Source organism: Bolinopsis microptera, chromosome 9, assembly GCF_026151205.1.
Source record: "Bolinopsis microptera isolate Bmic1 chromosome 9, MBARI_Bmic_1.0, whole genome shotgun sequence".
Classification (NCBI taxonomy): domain Eukaryota; kingdom Metazoa; phylum Ctenophora; class Tentaculata; order Lobata; family Bolinopsidae; genus Bolinopsis; species Bolinopsis microptera.
In genome coordinates, this window is record NC_087080.1 from 4,597,139 (window position 1) to 4,614,705 (window position 17,567).

At 36.5% G+C, this 17,567-nt stretch overlaps 2 protein-coding genes across 5 annotated transcripts in view; one reads left to right on the plus strand and one right to left on the minus strand.

The window, feature by feature from the left end:
• Positions 1-8,384, plus strand: part of LOC134820823 (NADPH oxidase 5-like) — a 58,011-nt gene extending 49,627 nt beyond the window's left edge. For all 4 annotated transcript variants that reach the window (XM_063831457.1, XM_063831458.1, XM_063831454.1 and 1 more), the window contains exons 13-23: positions 1,656-1,822; positions 2,427-2,522; positions 2,678-2,754; positions 3,146-3,337; positions 3,593-3,747; positions 4,269-4,418; positions 4,880-5,034; positions 5,802-6,026; positions 6,208-6,356; positions 6,585-6,656; positions 7,062-8,384. In XM_063831457.1, the coding sequence (XP_063687527.1) occupies positions 1,656-1,822; positions 2,427-2,522; positions 2,678-2,754; positions 3,146-3,337; positions 3,593-3,747; positions 4,269-4,418; positions 4,880-5,034; positions 5,802-6,026; positions 6,208-6,356; positions 6,585-6,656; positions 7,062-7,157 (1,534 nt within the window). In that variant the 3' untranslated portion in view covers positions 7,158-8,384. The remainder of the gene's footprint in view (positions 1-1,655; positions 1,823-2,426; positions 2,523-2,677; positions 2,755-3,145; positions 3,338-3,592; positions 3,748-4,268; positions 4,419-4,879; positions 5,035-5,801; positions 6,027-6,207; positions 6,357-6,584; positions 6,657-7,061) is intronic.
• Positions 8,385-9,178: 794 nt separating this feature from the next.
• Positions 9,179-14,165, minus strand: LOC134820778 (carcinoembryonic antigen-related cell adhesion molecule 1-like). Its single transcript, XM_063831390.1, has 10 exons — positions 13,969-14,165; positions 13,239-13,521; positions 12,883-13,056; positions 12,196-12,522; positions 11,718-11,851; positions 11,040-11,305; positions 10,380-10,570; positions 10,017-10,224; positions 9,733-9,833; positions 9,179-9,574 (listed from the first exon to the last, which is right to left on the minus strand). Exons 1-10 carry the CDS (start codon positions 14,005-14,007, stop codon positions 9,450-9,452), a joined length of 1,848 nt encoding a protein of 615 aa, XP_063687460.1. The 5' UTR covers positions 14,008-14,165; the 3' UTR covers positions 9,179-9,449.
• Positions 14,166-17,567: the final 3,402 nt, after the last annotated feature.

Genomic DNA, 17,567 nt, shown 5'->3' on the forward strand with positions numbered 1-17,567 from the left:
AATTTCAACACCTGAACAGGGTAAAAATTTGTAAATTTCGTCACAAAAAAATATGATAACTTTATTTGCTATTTGTTGGCAAAATAACTAGTTTATCGACATAGGTAATATGGTGATAAAGTAACATTATATCATAATCGAGGTATGATTCTTCAAAATAGGGGGCAAAAAATGTAAATTTCGTCACATACGTCATTTTAAAATTTAGATACATTTTCTTTCATATCAATAGTCCTTATTATAGTTGGAATGGATTTATACAAGAAATGTAGAAACCCATGCCAATTTTTCATCACATTGAAATAATACTGTTGTGGCAGAAAAAGTGAATTTCGTCACATTTCAGTAACTTAGTAAAATTAAACTCAGCATTGTTAAACTTGAGTTCTAATTTGCTGAACAATAATCAACCAATAATTCCTGGAAGAAAATTGAATTTTAACTGAGGTATGGTTCTTCAAAATAGGGGCACGTGAACAGTCCTAATTACAGTATGAAAAGATTAATACAGAGGAAATTTAAAAACCCCTGCCCATTTTATAATGTACGTAATATTATGTTAATCACAGACTATTTCATTCTATAATCATTGTTTCCAAATTTAACCTATTATGATGTCGTATCATTTTGTGACGATGTTTCATCAACTGCCCTATACTTGAATCAACTGTATCCGTGTATCGTCCTTATATAGAGATTCCCCGCAAAATGTAACCTATTTATGATGTCTTATCATTTTGTGACGATGTTTACATCAACTGCCCTATACTTGAATCAACTGTGTCCCTGTATCGTCCTTATATAGAGATTCCCCGCAAAATGTGACCTATTTACGATGTCGTATCATTTTGTGACGATGTTTACATCAACTGCCCTATACTTGAATCAACTGTATCCGTGTATCGTCCTTATATAGAGTTTTCCCGCCTTCCGAACCAAAATCAGATATAAATGATTATATATCAAATTCCATATTATGTGACAGAATTTACATCATTTCCCAATAACCAAGTGTATATATTTGTTAACTTTTTAAAACAACATATTTTAGGGCTATGATTGGCAGAAGAACCATCAAATAATGAGTTGAAAGGGTTTTGAGGACACCTCACAGTAGAAAAGAGGTCTCGTATTCTGAGTGTGACAAAGTTTACGAAATATTGCCTTAAAGCCGTTCGATCACTGCCCTTTAACCAATGTTGAATCATAATTGTTATATTGACCTAATCTACTATATTTTAGACCAAAAAATGCTGATCGGGCAGCTATGGTAAACAATGTCACAAAAATGTGACATTTTTTACATTATAGTGCCTAAAAGCAATACATTTTATTTCTGAGCGGTGCATATGGGAGTATGGGTCACGTGGCTAATGTTCAGAACTTATGAACATGCTAGATTAATAGATTCTAAAATTAAGCCACTATCGTCGAAAACGCTATTTTAGAAATTTACCAATATCCTCAAACTTCAATGAACGTGTCCATAAACTTTTAATAGTTTCTCAATCTTTGGACTCTGAAGTCTGAATCAATTCTGATTAAATGTAATCCAAACATCTTGTCTCATGTATTGCTGTAACTGAATAACAATAATCTAAAAACGTATATCAAAACATCCACTTTATTTTATTGATCCAGAAATCTGTTTTCAGGGTGCTATTATTTCTAACGATGTCTCGGTATCTACTAACGAAGATAAGAGCAACACCTTTATCAAAATTTTTAGCTTTGGACCAAGCTATAGACTTCCATAAAGCAATAGGAGTTTTCTGTTTGATTCTAAGTGCGATACACACAGTAGCCCATCTTTTTTATTTGGGTAAGTTAATTAATTTATTTATAATACTATTTTATTGTTATGTTATTCTGTTATCACTTTGCTCGAACTACACTAAGCTTTGTCTCGAGTAAATTTATTGTAATCTTAGTACCCTAAAAGTGCAGTATTGTATGCGAGATCACCATTTACTGACTCAGTGCACAGAAAACTGGTTAATAACATCTAATATTACTATTAGATCATTCGTTAACCATCAAATTGTGCGATTAAATCAGTTACTGTGTTCAAGTTTGAGGTTGGCACTTTGGTTTTATGAACACTGGATACTCATCAAAATGATATCAGGCGGCAAAGTTAGACTTTTAATCGATATTATTAAAGTAAAACAAGATTGGCAATCTCCTTATATGGGAATCACGTGGTTTGCCCCTATATCCTGTGATGGGTTGTGCAAGCCACCGCCCACCAGTCTTCAGTACTATAAAAGCTGTTTTTCTGACATTTTAACAGCAAATATCAAGCTAACACGATGACGTAACCCACTATTTATTGGCAGAGTTTTAAAATATATGACAAAAATAACTAACAAATAAAACTATTAAACAAACAATTAACTATCAACTAATTATACGCTATACTCCAGGAGGTACGTCCAAAGGTTATCAGTATCTTGTCAAGTTGTTCTGGATACACGATGATACAGCCACTTTGGGATGGTTTGGGACTGCCTATGCTACTGGTAAGAGCTATTTCTTCTTTTAATCTCGTTTTATGTTTCTTTATTTCGTGGTTAATATGGAAAAGGAGAAAAACTCTTAACTGGCATATTAAAATATTATTATCAATTAATAACAATACTTAATTAATAATAATACTAACTTACCCTCCGTCCAGGTGCCCTGTTAGTACTAATCAGCATAACGATGGCGCTCTGCTCACATCCATACGTGCGGAGAGAAGGATACTTCCAAGTTAGTGTTATCAGCAATATTATAAATCACGTGATCCTATATCTCCTTATATGGGCATCACGTGGTTCTATATCTCTTTATATGGGCATCACGTGATCCTATATCTCCTTATATAGGCATCACGTGGTTTTGTATCTCCTTTATATAAATATTATATCCCTTGATTGTATTATTTTAACATAGACCTATAATCTTGTGATGCTACAATGGAAGGGTTTACAGAAGTTGATAAAATAGGCGTTATTGTAATCAAGAAATAAAGCTGATTGTTGGGTCCATAATTGTATTTTTTTAGAATTTCCTGGCTTAGTTTCGAGATAAATTAATGGGTCATGACAAAACAATATTACCCATGTAACGTGTGCTATTTCTGATTTTACTTAACTTTCAGGTGTTTTACTTCTCCCATATGCTGTACATCCCGTACGCAGCTCTTCTCTTCTTCCACTCCAAATCCTTCTTCATGTGGGCCACTATCCCAGCTCTTATATTTATTGTGGAGTTTGTGAGGAAATCGAGGATATTCACGCTGTCCTACTACGGGCACACTTACGTTAACGACGCTAATATTCTCCCGTCAAGGGTATACAGATTATATTAAATGATTTGATTATTATTAAAGTAAATTATTTATTAAGGGTATGAAGATTAAGCTTTAGCTTTTGATTGTTAATTAATGTAACGTATAGTTTCAAGTGACTATGTTTTTGAGTGATTTAGTCCTTTAAGATTTTCAATACAACTTTATAAATGTTTGTCTCGGTTTCAATATAATTTACTTCATGAGACCTGGGTTTAAAATTTTTTAAAACCTGATAGTATATTTAATCCTCTGCAGGTAGTACATATCGAGATTGGACGACCGAAAGGTTTTCGGTTTAATGCAGGAGACTACATTTTTGTAAATATACCAAAAATAGCAAGATACGAATGGCATCCATTCACTATTTCATCATCAGCGGAGGGAAAATATCCACTATCCCTTCACGTTAGGTAAAGTACTGGGTATTAGTTACTCGAAGTCGAACAATTTCATATAATAGATTTCCAACATTTTCTAAATTTCTTTTAGAAATTGATTTATATAATGCCACTTTGTTTCCAACTATCAAATTTTCTGAATTTAACCGATATAATTTAATATCAACTCATGAGAGTAATTGTACTAAAGTGTTGTCATCCTTTTTATTGTTATTACAATTATACATTATTATATATCATTATATGTCATTATATGTAATAATATATTATTATCATATTATTACACATCATAATATATCATTATCATAATATATTATACTGATAAGCTGATAATTGGATAATATCCGGTTGAAAGAGACAAGGACAAATGAAACAGGAAGAAAGGAATGTAGGCAAATTTTCGGCGTCAAATTATTTGTTATATAGTAGTGTTGAAAGTATTATTCAACCAGATATTATCCATCATAAGACTAATAAACAGCGAACTATTCCAACATTTGATATCATATATTATCATTACTTTATTACTTCAGGGCAGTAGGTAACTGGACCAACAAACTCTACGACTATGTAAAAGTAAGACACGATCACGTGGAGGAAGATAAACTGGAGTATATTAATGGCAAGTCAGTGTTAGCACTCGGGGACAGTAACAATCATCTTAACGATACATCACATGTCGGGTAAGTTACCATGACGGTTACCATGACGGTTACCACGGTTACCACGGTTACCACGGTTACCACAGTTACTACGGTTACTACGATTACTACGGTTACTACGGTTACTACGGTTACTACGGTTACTACGGTTAATACGTTTATTACGACTATCAAGGTTACCACGGTTTCTTGTTCATCTTGTTCTTATGATTCCTATATAATAAAAGTAATTTTTATGTAAAACCTCATCAGACTTTATTTGGACGGACATTATGTGGACGCTGGAGGACTAAATGATATCATTAAATCAATAGAAACAAGTTAAATTATAAAATATGTTAAATAAGTAAGTGTTACAGTTAGCAATTTGGGACGATGACGAATTTCGAGTAATTTACGACGGTTCATTTGACAGTTTTGTAAGTATGAATGATCAGACTCATTATCCCCTTATATGGGCATCACGTGGTTCTTCATCACAGGTTGACAGAGTACGACAAACAGCTGAGTGCACACAGTTCAATAAACAGTTGCTCGGATTGGAAGCAGATCGAAGTGTTCATTGACGGACCCTACGGAGCACCCGCTGTGGACATATTCGAGTCCGAGCACGCCGTCCTTATTGCTGCTGGCATAGGTTAGTAGGCTTTGTATTTGCTGAGCACGCCATCCTTATTGCTACTGGCATAGGTTAGTAGGCTTTGTATTTGCTGAGCACGCCGTCCTTATTGAGTTATTGCTACTGGCATAGGTTAGTAGGCTTTTTTTTGCTGAGCACTCCGTACTTATTGATTTATTGCTACTGGCATAGGTTAGTAAGTTAGTAGGCTTTGTATTTGCTGAGCACGCCATCCTTATTGCTACTGGCATAGGTTAGTAGGCTTTGTATTTGCTGAGCACGCCGTCCTTATTGAGTTATTGCTACTGGCATAGGTTAGTAGGCTTTTTTTTGCTGAGCACTCCGTACTTATTGATTTATTGCTCCTGGCATAGGTTAGTAGGCTTTGTATTTGCTGAGCACGCCGTCCTTATTGCTGCTGGCATAGGTTAGTAGGCTTTGTATTTGCTCAGCTATACCAAACCAGGTATCAGTATAAGTTTACAAGTTTAGAAATCTGCGATGTCCAATATTTGTTATATTTCCTAAGTCTTCCCATTAGTGCTGCTACTTAAATTATCAGTCCTGCAGCACGTACTTTATATTTATCTATGATTTCCCGATTTTAACCTTTAAGAAAGTGATGTGTTTACAGACTGAATTGTCATCAGTTACATTTGGTTTAAAAATCCGCATACCTCTAGTTCTACTTACTGGTTACCATGGTGACTTAACGGCGCGCACAGGTGAAGCTCGTACAACACGGTACGAGTCTTGATAGGTTATAAACCTACAAACCTCTACAGGAGTGACCCCCTATGCCTCAATACTACAAACAATAGTCCACAAGTACCAGCTTACCAACCAGAAGTGTCCGGAGTGCGGACACCGCTGGGTTCCTCCTGAAAACGACGGAGCTTTCAAAATAAAGAAGGTGGATTTCTTCTGGATCAACCGGGACCAGCACTCGTTTGAGTGGTTCTTGAAGCTGATGACGCAGCTGGAGACAGATGCCAAGGAGATATCAGTTGGTACGGTTAAATATCATTGTTTGCTATACAATGTACAATGTACATTGTACAATGTACAATGTACAATGTACAATGTACAATACTTCTCATCTAACTCTGCAGTACTTTTTAAAACTTTCTTAGTTAACATTTTGTGAATACGTGGCACTTTAGCCTGCTGAGACCAATGACTATCCTCCAGTTGACGATAATCCAGATGCTTCTTTCCTTGACCTCCACATGTATATGACCTCGGCGTTGAGGAAAAGTGACGTAAAAGCTGTGGGTCTGCAAATGGCTCTGGAGTTGATGCACGAAAAAAGTAATAAAGATGTGATAACAGGGCTGAAGGTCAGTGAATTATAATTATGAATTGCAAATTACACGTGACACGCTATTTTACAAGTGACACGCTTTATTTTTGAGTCATGAGCGAACTCAATATCTTCCATTTACTCCTTCTAAGTATATCAAAATCCATATAAGGGGATACTGTCTGAAATTTTACTTATTTGTTAATTATTGAAGTCATTTCCAATGATTATTAATTAATTAAATTAATTAAATAATTACTACCAGGCACGAACAAAAGCAGGGAGACCCGATTGGAAAGAAGTTTTCACGGAGCTGAACAAGAATAAAAAGGGAAAGGTTCGTGTGTAAATCTGTACTTTCAGTTAATGTAGACCAGTAGACTAGTATTAGTAATAACTAATTAATATTTATTGATTTAGCTATTAAATGTAATACTATTTCAAACCTTTCCGACAGTGTCTGCTAGAATAATGAAATAAGTACCAGCTCTATAGACTATAATATTACGAGATACGAGAATTTATTCTGATATAACTATAAGAATTGAAACAGGCAGCACTAAAATATGTATACCGCTACAAATTCAGCTCGATATTATAAAATACAATTTTTAATCTTGCTATGAAAATCATTCAGAGCGAACCATATAATTATAAATATACCATCATCAATCAAATTAAATTAAATTAATTTAATCGCATTAAAACCGAAATTAAAACAATTATCCGTTCTCATTTTCAGGTGACAGTGTTCTTCTGCGGATCACCAATCCTGGCTCAGGTTATAAACACCTATTGTAACAAATTTGGTTTCCGGTTCAAAGCGGAGAAGTTTTAGCTCCACTCCGCAAGACGTCCACGTGATACCCATATAAGGTGATCCTGATTACCTACGGCTCACCTTCTATTAAAACCGGCTGAGATCCGAAAGTTCCGCAAGAAACCAGTTGAATTTCGGTTAAAAGCTGGTTAATTTCCGGAAAACTTCCGGATTAAAGCGGTTAAATTCTGGTGGAGAAGCTGTGATAACCTCCTTGATAACCTCCTTGTCCCCACCCCTTTCAGATCTGTATATTTGACTTTAGGACATTGTTTTTAATAAGTACTTACCGATCAGATGTAAATTGTAAATGCTAATAAATATTTATTCTGGTTGTTTATTGACTTTTGATTGCTGGTTTTTGTTTTGTGTTTACACCACGATATGATGTATGCCAGACCTGTTGGCTGTAAGCCAGCCCTGCTGGCTATATGCCCGACATTTTGGATGCATGCTAGACCTGTTGGCTGCATACCAGACCTGTTGGCTGTATGCCAGACTTGGCTATATGCCAGACCTGTTTGCTGCATGCCCGACCTGTTGGCTGTATGCCAGACCTGCTGGCTGCATGCCCGACCTGCTGGCTAATAAAAACTCTGTAGGTTATGTTGGGATGCGGACTTAATGCTTTTGTTGCTGAAGGAGCAATTTTATCCCTGTCACACATTAATTTTAATCGCAAACTCTCTCCCTGAGGACGCTTTTAGGTTTTCAATTTCATTTTTAAATTAATCTAATCTACTTAATTCTAAGCAGACAATTTATTATCTGACTTTGAGAAGAAATGAGACGATGTCGATTCTTTAAAAAGATCATTTAAATTTGCAATTAGTTTTCAACCAGAGCGGTCGATCCAGTCTTCTTAAAGTCAGATCTGATTTTAATTTCACTTTAAGTTTAGTTCCTTGACTTTAAAGTTGCGTTATCTTCTTTAATATTATCCTCCAGGATAACATCTTTTATTTTGATCTAATTGATTAATTAATTAATTAATTTGATCTAATTCCTTAATTTTGATAGTTCTGTGAGATTAACCAGGGTGACCCTGAAACGACGCTGCCGCTATTGACGTTTTTCTGATTTCGTTTTATGTCTGGTTGATAGTGAGTTAGCAGACACCTTTATAATTGATTTGACAAAAATTAAGTCTGGTAACGTAAAATAGCGTTAAAACCGAGTAATGAAATAAGATTTTTGCTTTCATATTGTTTTTGTTGTTTCTTAAGTTATTTCATTTCATGCTGAGCATTTGCGTATCAATTTTAATCGAAAAGAAATTTCAAAAGTCAAAATACAGGTCGATCATTTTAAGTTTTAGCTAGAATGGTCAAACTACTGTTTTATAAATACGTTATAGTGTTAGTTTAACTTATATGATCAGCCACCCTGGTTATTCAATACTAATCAATCTCAGCTCAGGAGGTTGTCTGATTGGTTGGTTTGTGTCACGTGGTGTGAATGCTGTGACCTGATTGGTTGGTTTTTGTCACGTGGTGTGAATGCTGTGTCCTGATTGGTTGGTTTGTGTAACGTGGTAGGAATGCTGTGTCCTGATTGGTTGGTTTGTGTCACGTGGTATGAATGCTGTGTCCTGATTGGTTGCTTTGTGTCACGTGGTATGAGTATTGTGCTCTGATTGGTTGGTTTGTGACATGTGGTATGAATGCTGTGTTTTGATTGATTGGTTTGTGTCACGTGGTGTGAGTACTGTTGTTATTCAAGAAAAAATTCAGTCAAAACAGTGAAATTTGGGTCGCGGAAAGCCCAAATTAGAATATTATGTCCTACCGGTAGGACATATTCAAACTTTTCATTGCATCAAAGTTTTCTCCGGAAATACTGCTTCCAGTACCTTGATGGCGACTTGTGTCACTCTCACCTACCTCACTTATTGGTCACTGGTCAAAATTTCAGTAAAAACCGCCAAATTTAGCTTATATATTATAATAGACTCAAATTTCTTTTGTGGTAACTTGCCCATCATGCAGTAGAGGCCTTATCAAATTTTGTATCTGATTGGAAACAAATTGGAAGGGAATCTATTGAGAAGCTTTATTTTAAAAGATAAACACAGTTTCTACCCAAACAGGAAAATTTTATATTCTGTTTACTTTACATTGAATTACTTAGCTATCAAAAGTATCGCCAAAATTTATGTTATATAAAAAGCGAATTACAATTTATGAAGATATTATGGCAAATATAATATACGATGCTTCAAAAGTGGAATTAAAATATCATTTTAAGCTATTCCCGATAAACTCCTGATATAACAATAATTGGTGTAAAACTAATAGCTTAATTAACAAGTCACATTTTGCAGAAACCACAGGTAAGCGGACAGGATCGGATCCAAGCTGACTTTTTACATTTCTTACGTATCTTTTTCTTTCCACCCAGCTTCTTACTGCAATTCTTGTGTCTATCTTCACACCCTGACAAAAATAACACGATCAACTTGCAATCTTTCAGTTCAACTTTGAATCAACCATTGAATTTAGATCCTTTCCTAAATTTTGGATTAAAAGATTCGATTCGTACTGCAGGTTAATACTGATTACTGATAGTGATATAACTTAATTAAATTGTAAACCTATTTGAAGTAGAGCGGGGAGGCTCCTCCGGACAACCAGCACATCGGAGATAACATAGACCGCTTCACAAAAGTACTCTCCCGCATCTTCACTCCTAACTCTGCATTATTGAGAGTTAATTAACTAATGCATTATCGAGACTTAATTAATTAATGAATTATAGAGAGTTAATTGATTTAGTCTTTTTGATTGGGGACTGGCCCGTGGTTGAAACCCCTTTTATCAGCTCCTTCCAAAACAGAACTGATTATAAAATAGACTTACGATCTAAAAATAGACTTACGATCTAACAGTAAAAGTGGAGGTTCCCACGGGACTGCCACCATCAAAGTTCACCCTCGTATCATCGACCATATCATTGTCCCCGCCTGTCTGCTTGTACCACCGGATTGTACCAGGAGGAACATCTGTATTCTTTACAGTGCAGGTAAGTACTGCTTCATCACCCGCCAGATACGTTTTACTTGTTGGGTTTTCAGCGATACCAAAATCTGAAAAATAAGGAACGGGTAATGTGGGCGAACAATTAAATATTTGGTTAATTTAATCGACCTTTAATTTACGAACAGTATCATAAGACTATTGAAACTGAAAAGAAACACGTGTTAGTAACACGTGTAACACGTGTAAAGGTAACATGTATTACCTTTAACAATAAGTGTTGCAGAAGTACTCTCCAAAGCAACTCCTCCAAAATCAGCTGAACACTCATAACCTCCGCTATGACCTGACACCACGTTAGTGAGTGTAAGTGTGCTGGATGTTATCCAAGTCCTGTTAGTGTGCTCCTTTACTGCAGAGTGTACGGTTGAGGTGGTGCTTATTCCTGAGTTGGTCCTGCAAAAAATAGTCAGTTTACTGTGTAAATGAATATTTTCGAGGTTTTATAAAAATAATTTTTGCGAATTTAAATGGTCCAATGGAGAGATGAGTTTCAAACAATCGATTTCGTGACATAAAATTCCACGTACTTATATGCTCTAAAATAATCAGGACAATAAATCCCTAGCACAAATTAACAGTTTTACAGTATTTAATATCATACTGCAGACGTATTAGTTTGTGGTTTGATTGATTAGAAATAACAGACTTGTTGGGTTTGAGGTTATCATTTGGTTATATTGGAAATGAATTTAAACGTATCTTATTCATCATGCAAAATCGGACTGAAAGGAAATGTGATAGTAATAGCCATATTTAGTTTACTAACATCGGGTAACGAGTAAATGTAAGCGATATGTAAGAATCAGAGGTGCTATATCATTGTAATATATCATATACTATAACATACAAATTACAATGTTACCATGAAATTTCAGCTGGCTGTTCGCCAACAACCGCACAACTAATCGTAATGCCTGATCCGACCTCTGCTATCTGGTCGGCAGGATGAACCTCAAACCCCCTCACAATAACATCCACACTCTCACTAAAGGACACGTGATCAGACCCATCATGTATGTATTTAGCTGTACAGGTGTAGGTTCCAGAGTCTGTTAGCGTTGTGTTTGAGAGGGTCAGTATACTGTTATGAACTGAGTCAGAGGTAAATGTGGTCACTCCCGAGTATATCTGTAGATAGTTCTGATAAATTGAAATAAGTTGTGATAAGTTGTGATAAGTTGTGATAAGTTGTGATAAGTTGTGATAAGCTGTGATGAGTTGTGATAAGTTGTGATAAGTTGTGATAAGTTGTGGTAAGTTGTGATAAGTTGTGATAAGTTGTGATAAGTTGCGATAAGTTGTGTTAAGTTGTGATAAGTTGTGATAAGCTATGATAGGTTGTGACATAAGTTGTGATAAGTTGTGATAGGTTGTGATAGGTTGTGATGAGTTGTGATAAGCTGTGTTGAGTTTTAATAAGTTGTAATATGTTGGGGTTAAGCGTTGTTTTGAAGAATACTGAGTCGAGGGTTCAGGACGTCACAGCACGAAATTATTCTTTTTATAATTCTAATTGATTAAAAATTATAGAATTACAAACGTTATCTCCGTTGTTAAGTTGCCATGTGATTAATCTGTAAGCGTAGTGTTCATCTGTGTTCATTGTACAGTAGATTTCCAAGTCTTCGCCAGCAGAAACAAATTGTTTGACCGCAGGAGCCATCACTAAATCAACTGAAAGCAAGTTATTTTAGCCATTATCTCTTTATATGGGCATCACATGGAAACTTATTACAGTCAAAGTTGTATTACATCATGGGCCCTTCGCCGTTTTCTGTATATTCAATCATAGTTAACCATTTATTTATTAAATTATTTTTTCATGACACTTTTGGTTTTTTTTTAAATTATATCAAAAAACATATAATATCAATCTTAATGAGATTCTTACTTATAAATGTGCAACACTTTACACTCATGATTGATTTTCAATGAAGACAACAATTTGCACAAAAATAATTATTTCTAGCTAATTAATGTGTTTAGTACAATTACCTTAACTTAAAGTTAACCATTACCTATGCCCAAATATAGTTCGGCAGAGTGTTCGTCCCGGATAGGTTCATCATAAACCACACGGCAAGAATGCAAGCCAGCATCTCCTGAGTTAAACCTGGAGATACTCAAAGTGGAAGTGGTCACCATGGTAACACCATCCTCTAGAGGCATTGGTGCCATGGTTGTTGTTGTGGTGTATTTAAGGGTATCACTATTTGTGGGGTGTATCCAATAGATACCAAAATGGTTGTTACTATGGTTACCAACATCACTCGCCTCGACTGTACATGTGAGGGTTGCTGTGGTTCCTGCTTTGACGGACGGAGCACTGGCCGATATCGATAATTCTGAAAATAATGTGGTGACTAGACGTGACAAACGGATTATAAAATAGCGTCGAGTACTGACATGATTTTGAGAAAGTTTACTGTTCATAAGTTATAAAACAACGACAACAAACATATATGTATAACTTAAAATTAGACTTTGATAGGTTCAAAATTTAACTGGTGCATTTTTATTTATCAACATGTCGCAAAATAAATGTATACTGTTTTATATTATCATTACTTACTTCATTATTACTTAAATCAAACATGTATCCATAACGATCACTTTAAAAAAAAGCTGATTTCAATTAAATTTCATCGCACTTCATCAGCATCCATATTTCCAACATATTTTAATGAAAACGATAATTAACTTACTTCTACAGGAAGCAGGGAAGTTGTTGGTAGAACTAATGCAAGAAATAGTCGCACTACCAGCGTTACCATAGTAATATCCTTCAGAACAAATCATTTCTACATCTCCTCCTTCAGGGACGCGTGATCCGGGGGTAATGCGGGCAACATTGTGCATTTTGGGTATCCTGCATACCGCTGAGATGGTGTAGTTTCTATGGTTACTATGGTTAATATTGTTACTATGAGTATGGTTACTATGGTTACTATTGCTTTTATCATGTGGCCAAACACAACAGCTCCGTCAAATTAAAAATACAATTTTTGTTTTAATATTCAAAAATTAATAATTTAGAAAAACAAACTTAATAACAACATACCAACACAATCAGCTGCCGAAGTGGATGCAATTTGTAAAGTCCCGAGCCCCTCACCGCACACACTGCACTCTGTAGCCCCCACGCCACTGTAGGTGTCATACGGGCACAACCCACAGTGCTGACGGTTACTATGGTTACTGTCAGTGGTTACATACGTTCCTGGAGTACACTGAGAGCACGTGTTATCAGGGTTTGTCACATAACCTGGGTCACACCCAATTATGTAGATGTCGTCTACCTCAGCCTCTTCAAACTCAGAGTTGTGGATTTCAGTGGCTAGTCCCTGAAATATCGGTTTATGCATGTTTGGAAATCCGTTCTTGTGTAAGACATCGTATGTAAGGGGTCATCCATAAATTACGTCCATCAGCTAAATAGAGGAGAGAGCCAAGGTTTCGATTTTGCGACTTAATCGGACGATGGGAGTGGGGGAGGGGGACTGACACTTTACTTATGTAACACTCCAATTACTCAGAGGTCTCAGACTGACTGATCGTAGTGTTACATACAATTGGTCCGAACAAGATGCAACTCTTCATCACTCACCTTTACAAAGAGTAAATAAAACAAGATGCAAATCTTCATCACTCACCTTTACAAAGAGTAAATAAAACAAGATGCAAATCTTCATCACTCACCTTTACAAAGAGTAAATAAAACAAGATGCAAATCTTCATCACTCACCATGACAAAGAGTAAATAAAACAAGATGCAAATCTTCATCACTCACCATGATAAAGAGTAAGTAGAAAAAGATGCATTTCTTCATCACGATCAAATAAGATTTTACTCAAATTTTCAGAACCTCACGAACGAAAACAAAAAAGTACACAAAACAGCCGTTAAGAATTTTGCGATTGGAGAATAATTCGATTTGTGTCATTGGATCAAATATTCAAATGTTGGGTGTTAGCAACATAAGATGATAAAATTGTGCAATTTTCACTTGTTATATCACGGCTTATCAATTTTCCTGACACTGATCAGATTATCTGTTCAACCCTTGCAGAGCGATTATATAATTAGATAATTGATAATTGCCAATATCTTGTCGTTCTAGTTTTAAAACCAATTACATTAAATATTTATTTATTTAATCTTTTCCAGCGCTACTGAAAATATTTTAATGAATTGAATTATTGGTAGAGATAATTAGAGATAATTAGAGATAATTGTGTCTTATCTGCTTTATTAAAGTTTCCAAAAACCAAAAACTTACCACTTTACAACCAGACGTAATTGTAAAGGTGATTGACTCTCCGTTAACCCCCAAATTTATAAAAAGCATCTAAAAGAATAAATTGGTAACAACTGGTCGTTGCTCTAACACAAAAAACGTAAAATTGTATTGACATCTTTAATGTGCGATTTTGGGATTTTTGGCTCCTGATTGGTTTTCAAAACAATTTTTAAACGGGCTTTTTCCCTGCTCCGACTGAATTTGTGATTGATCAATAAGTCGTAATTGAATATTAAATAAGTAAATTATTTAAAATTTAGTGTGAATTACATTAATGATGTTTTCAAAAATGACTTAATAATTTATCATAGTTTAAAGTCTATTGCTTTCAAATCTGGAAATTCAAAATAAATCGTTTGCAGATACTAATTATACTGTACGTAAATATCTTCACAAATTTTCAAATTTATCATTCCTTGTCTATTGTCTGAATGTCTGTAGAAATTCAAATTTAAATCACTAATTGATCACGAAGCGAGAGTAGAGACTCTTGATGTGTCCTTAAAACCTGAGTAAACAAAGGGCGAGGGCCTACCCTTCAGTGTAGCACCCTTACCCTTGGGTTTAGTGCTTGGCTTTGCAATGTTGTACGCGTTAGGACCGGGGGTTGCTTCTGCTTTCCTGACTTTGGGCCTTCCAGTGAGCTTGAAGAGAGGTGTCTCAGGCTTAGAACTGACTGTGTTGTACGATCCGGGACCTGGGATACCGTTATCATCGCTCTTTGTTATTTTAGAGGAGATACTGTACTGGGGGCCCTTTATTTTGGTTAACTCTGGCCGGTACCTGTTAGGTCCGGGGATGGTATTAGCGGGTCTTTTAAGTGGCAGAGAGATAACCGACTTGGGACCGCTGTTCTTTGAGAAGTTTGAGGGTCCACAGAATTTATGAGGTGCGGGGATGTCAGCTGCAATAGAGTGTTCAACGTAATTCAGAATCACAGGGTACGTCGGCTTTCCCTTGGCTCCGAAAGAGTAAGCTGTGTTTGAAAACTCATCTTTCTCTTTCTTATACTTGTTTGGACCCGGTTCCCCGGGGTCAGTAGGTGAGATGGTTGTGTGTGCCATCGTCTGTTTGGGGATGCTGGGCTTGTCGGAGAACCGAGGGTTATACGACCCTGGAGCAGGAGCCCTCCTGTTGCTGGCAGGCCAGGCAGGCACCTTCCCTTCCTTTGTAATGTGGAAGTTTTGTCTCCAGGCCACACTTTTAGACTGCCCTTCACCCATGGTGGTCCCGATATCGTACATAGGTCCCGGACTGTCCTCCACATTAATCTTCCTGAAGGGGGTGTAGCCCACATTCCAGCCAAAGAACCTTGGGAGGGTGATGTCAGTGGAGCTGGCTAGTTCGTTGTCTACTTTAGCTGGGAGAGGAGCGTTCACACCCCTGATTGATTGCGGAGGTTCGTAGCCCGCGGGCCCGGGTCCCCATGTCTCGCTAGGAATAGGTATTGGCATCCCTAGGGAGAAGCTGTTTGATCGGTCATCTGGAGCCAGGTAACTGGGTCCAGGGATGTTTCTTCCCTTGGTATGCAGGATCGCTGTTACGTCAGTTCGAGCTCCAATAGAGTACTTCTGGGAAAGATGTCCAACATTTCCGTACTTCACGTTGTACGCGTTTGGGCCCTTGCTGGCTGTAACATGCACATCAGACCGGGGACCCAGAGGACAGGTCTTACCCTGCTGCTTCAGAGAGATAGTCTTGTCTTTCCAGGAGAGATCTGTGTCCGTCCTGTACCGGGTGGGTGGGGGTCCAGCTGAAACAGGCAGGTCTTTAGGCTTCCCAACTATACTCCACTCTCCTGCACCGGTCTTGATTTTAGCGGGGTTGTAGTTGGAGGGTCCCGGCATGGGCCTGGCTAAGGAGGTTAGGAAGGGTTTCTCAGGCTTGTCAGCTGCAAACTCACCCATAGGTCCACGGAGAAATACTGTTCCCGCTGGTTTCTTCATCCTGTAATATTCTATAAAGTTACCATAGTAACCATTATAACCATAGTAACCAAATATGACTGCATAAGCTGTTTTTAACTTTTCAAGCGATAGAAGATAACTTGAGTAAATGATGGAAGATAACTTGAGCGAATGATGGAAGATAAGTTTGTGTTATTTCGTACGTTGGCAACACATATTAAATGTGTCCTCTGAATTTATTAATGTCACGCCGTTCCACAGCACTGCTAGTAGCTACAATTAATGAGGTGTGCTTAGATTAGTGTTATAATATTACTTAATAGTGTTAATATTACTTATAGTGTTATAATATTACTTATAGTGTTATAATATTACTAATATTCATAGTTCATCCCATTACTTGACTGTTCCTTAACTCGACGGACTTAGTCTATTCGAAAAAGCTTTTAAACCAAAACGAACATGTTGTTTGTCACTATTTCGACTAGCAGTATGTTGGGAAAACAAAAAATCTTCGACTACTGAAAAACGATTTTATTTTGATGAAAACACAACATTGAATTCAGATTTACTCTGTCCGAACAACTGCAAGCTTTTGCATAAAAATGAATATGAAATAATAACATGACAATAAACTTATCATGCTGTCACCGATTTCTAACTAATAACTTACACAATCTCGGAAATACAAGTATCTTACAATATAACAAAACAATAAATTTGATTTAAAAAAGCGCAACTATGGATATGAGCGATCTGCACAACTTAAACAGTGAGAACAACGATTAACCTTCCAGAAAGACTAATCAAGCAAATGTGCGGCTGTAAAATTGGACTTGAATTGCATCGTATTAAATTGTTTAAAAATGTGTTATATGTATGCTTGTGATGGAGCGGTACGCACAAATGAGTGCTAGGACTAGGAGTCATTGCTTCACGAAATGTGCTTGCGAATGGTAAAAATATACCAAATCTTCCGCTGATTGAAATCATAGATCACGTGTTAATAACGTGGTCACGTGGTGTGTGTTAAGGGGCGTTTAATAGACCACATGGTTAAAGTTAAATGCCGGGTGTAGATTAGTAGTGTGTAGATACGAGTCAAGGTATACGCTGGTAATTCTTTGTTTGATTAACTAGCTGAAGCTATTCTTTAGTTAAAGTTACAAACCTTTAAAGGTG

Excerpts from the sequence above, each read along its gene's own strand:
- LOC134820778 (XM_063831390.1), bottom strand. The coding sequence starts at position 14,007 with ATGAAGAAATGCATCTTTTTCTACTTACTCTTTATCATG. Across the intron at positions 10,225-10,379 it reads TGCAACACTTATTGTTAAAG|ATTTTGGTATCGCTGAAAAC; the intron begins GTAATACATGTT and ends CTTATTTTTCAG. Across the intron at positions 9,575-9,732 it reads CCCCGCTCTACTTCAAATAG|GGTGTGAAGATAGACACAAG; the intron begins GTTTACAATTTA and ends TATTTTTGTCAG.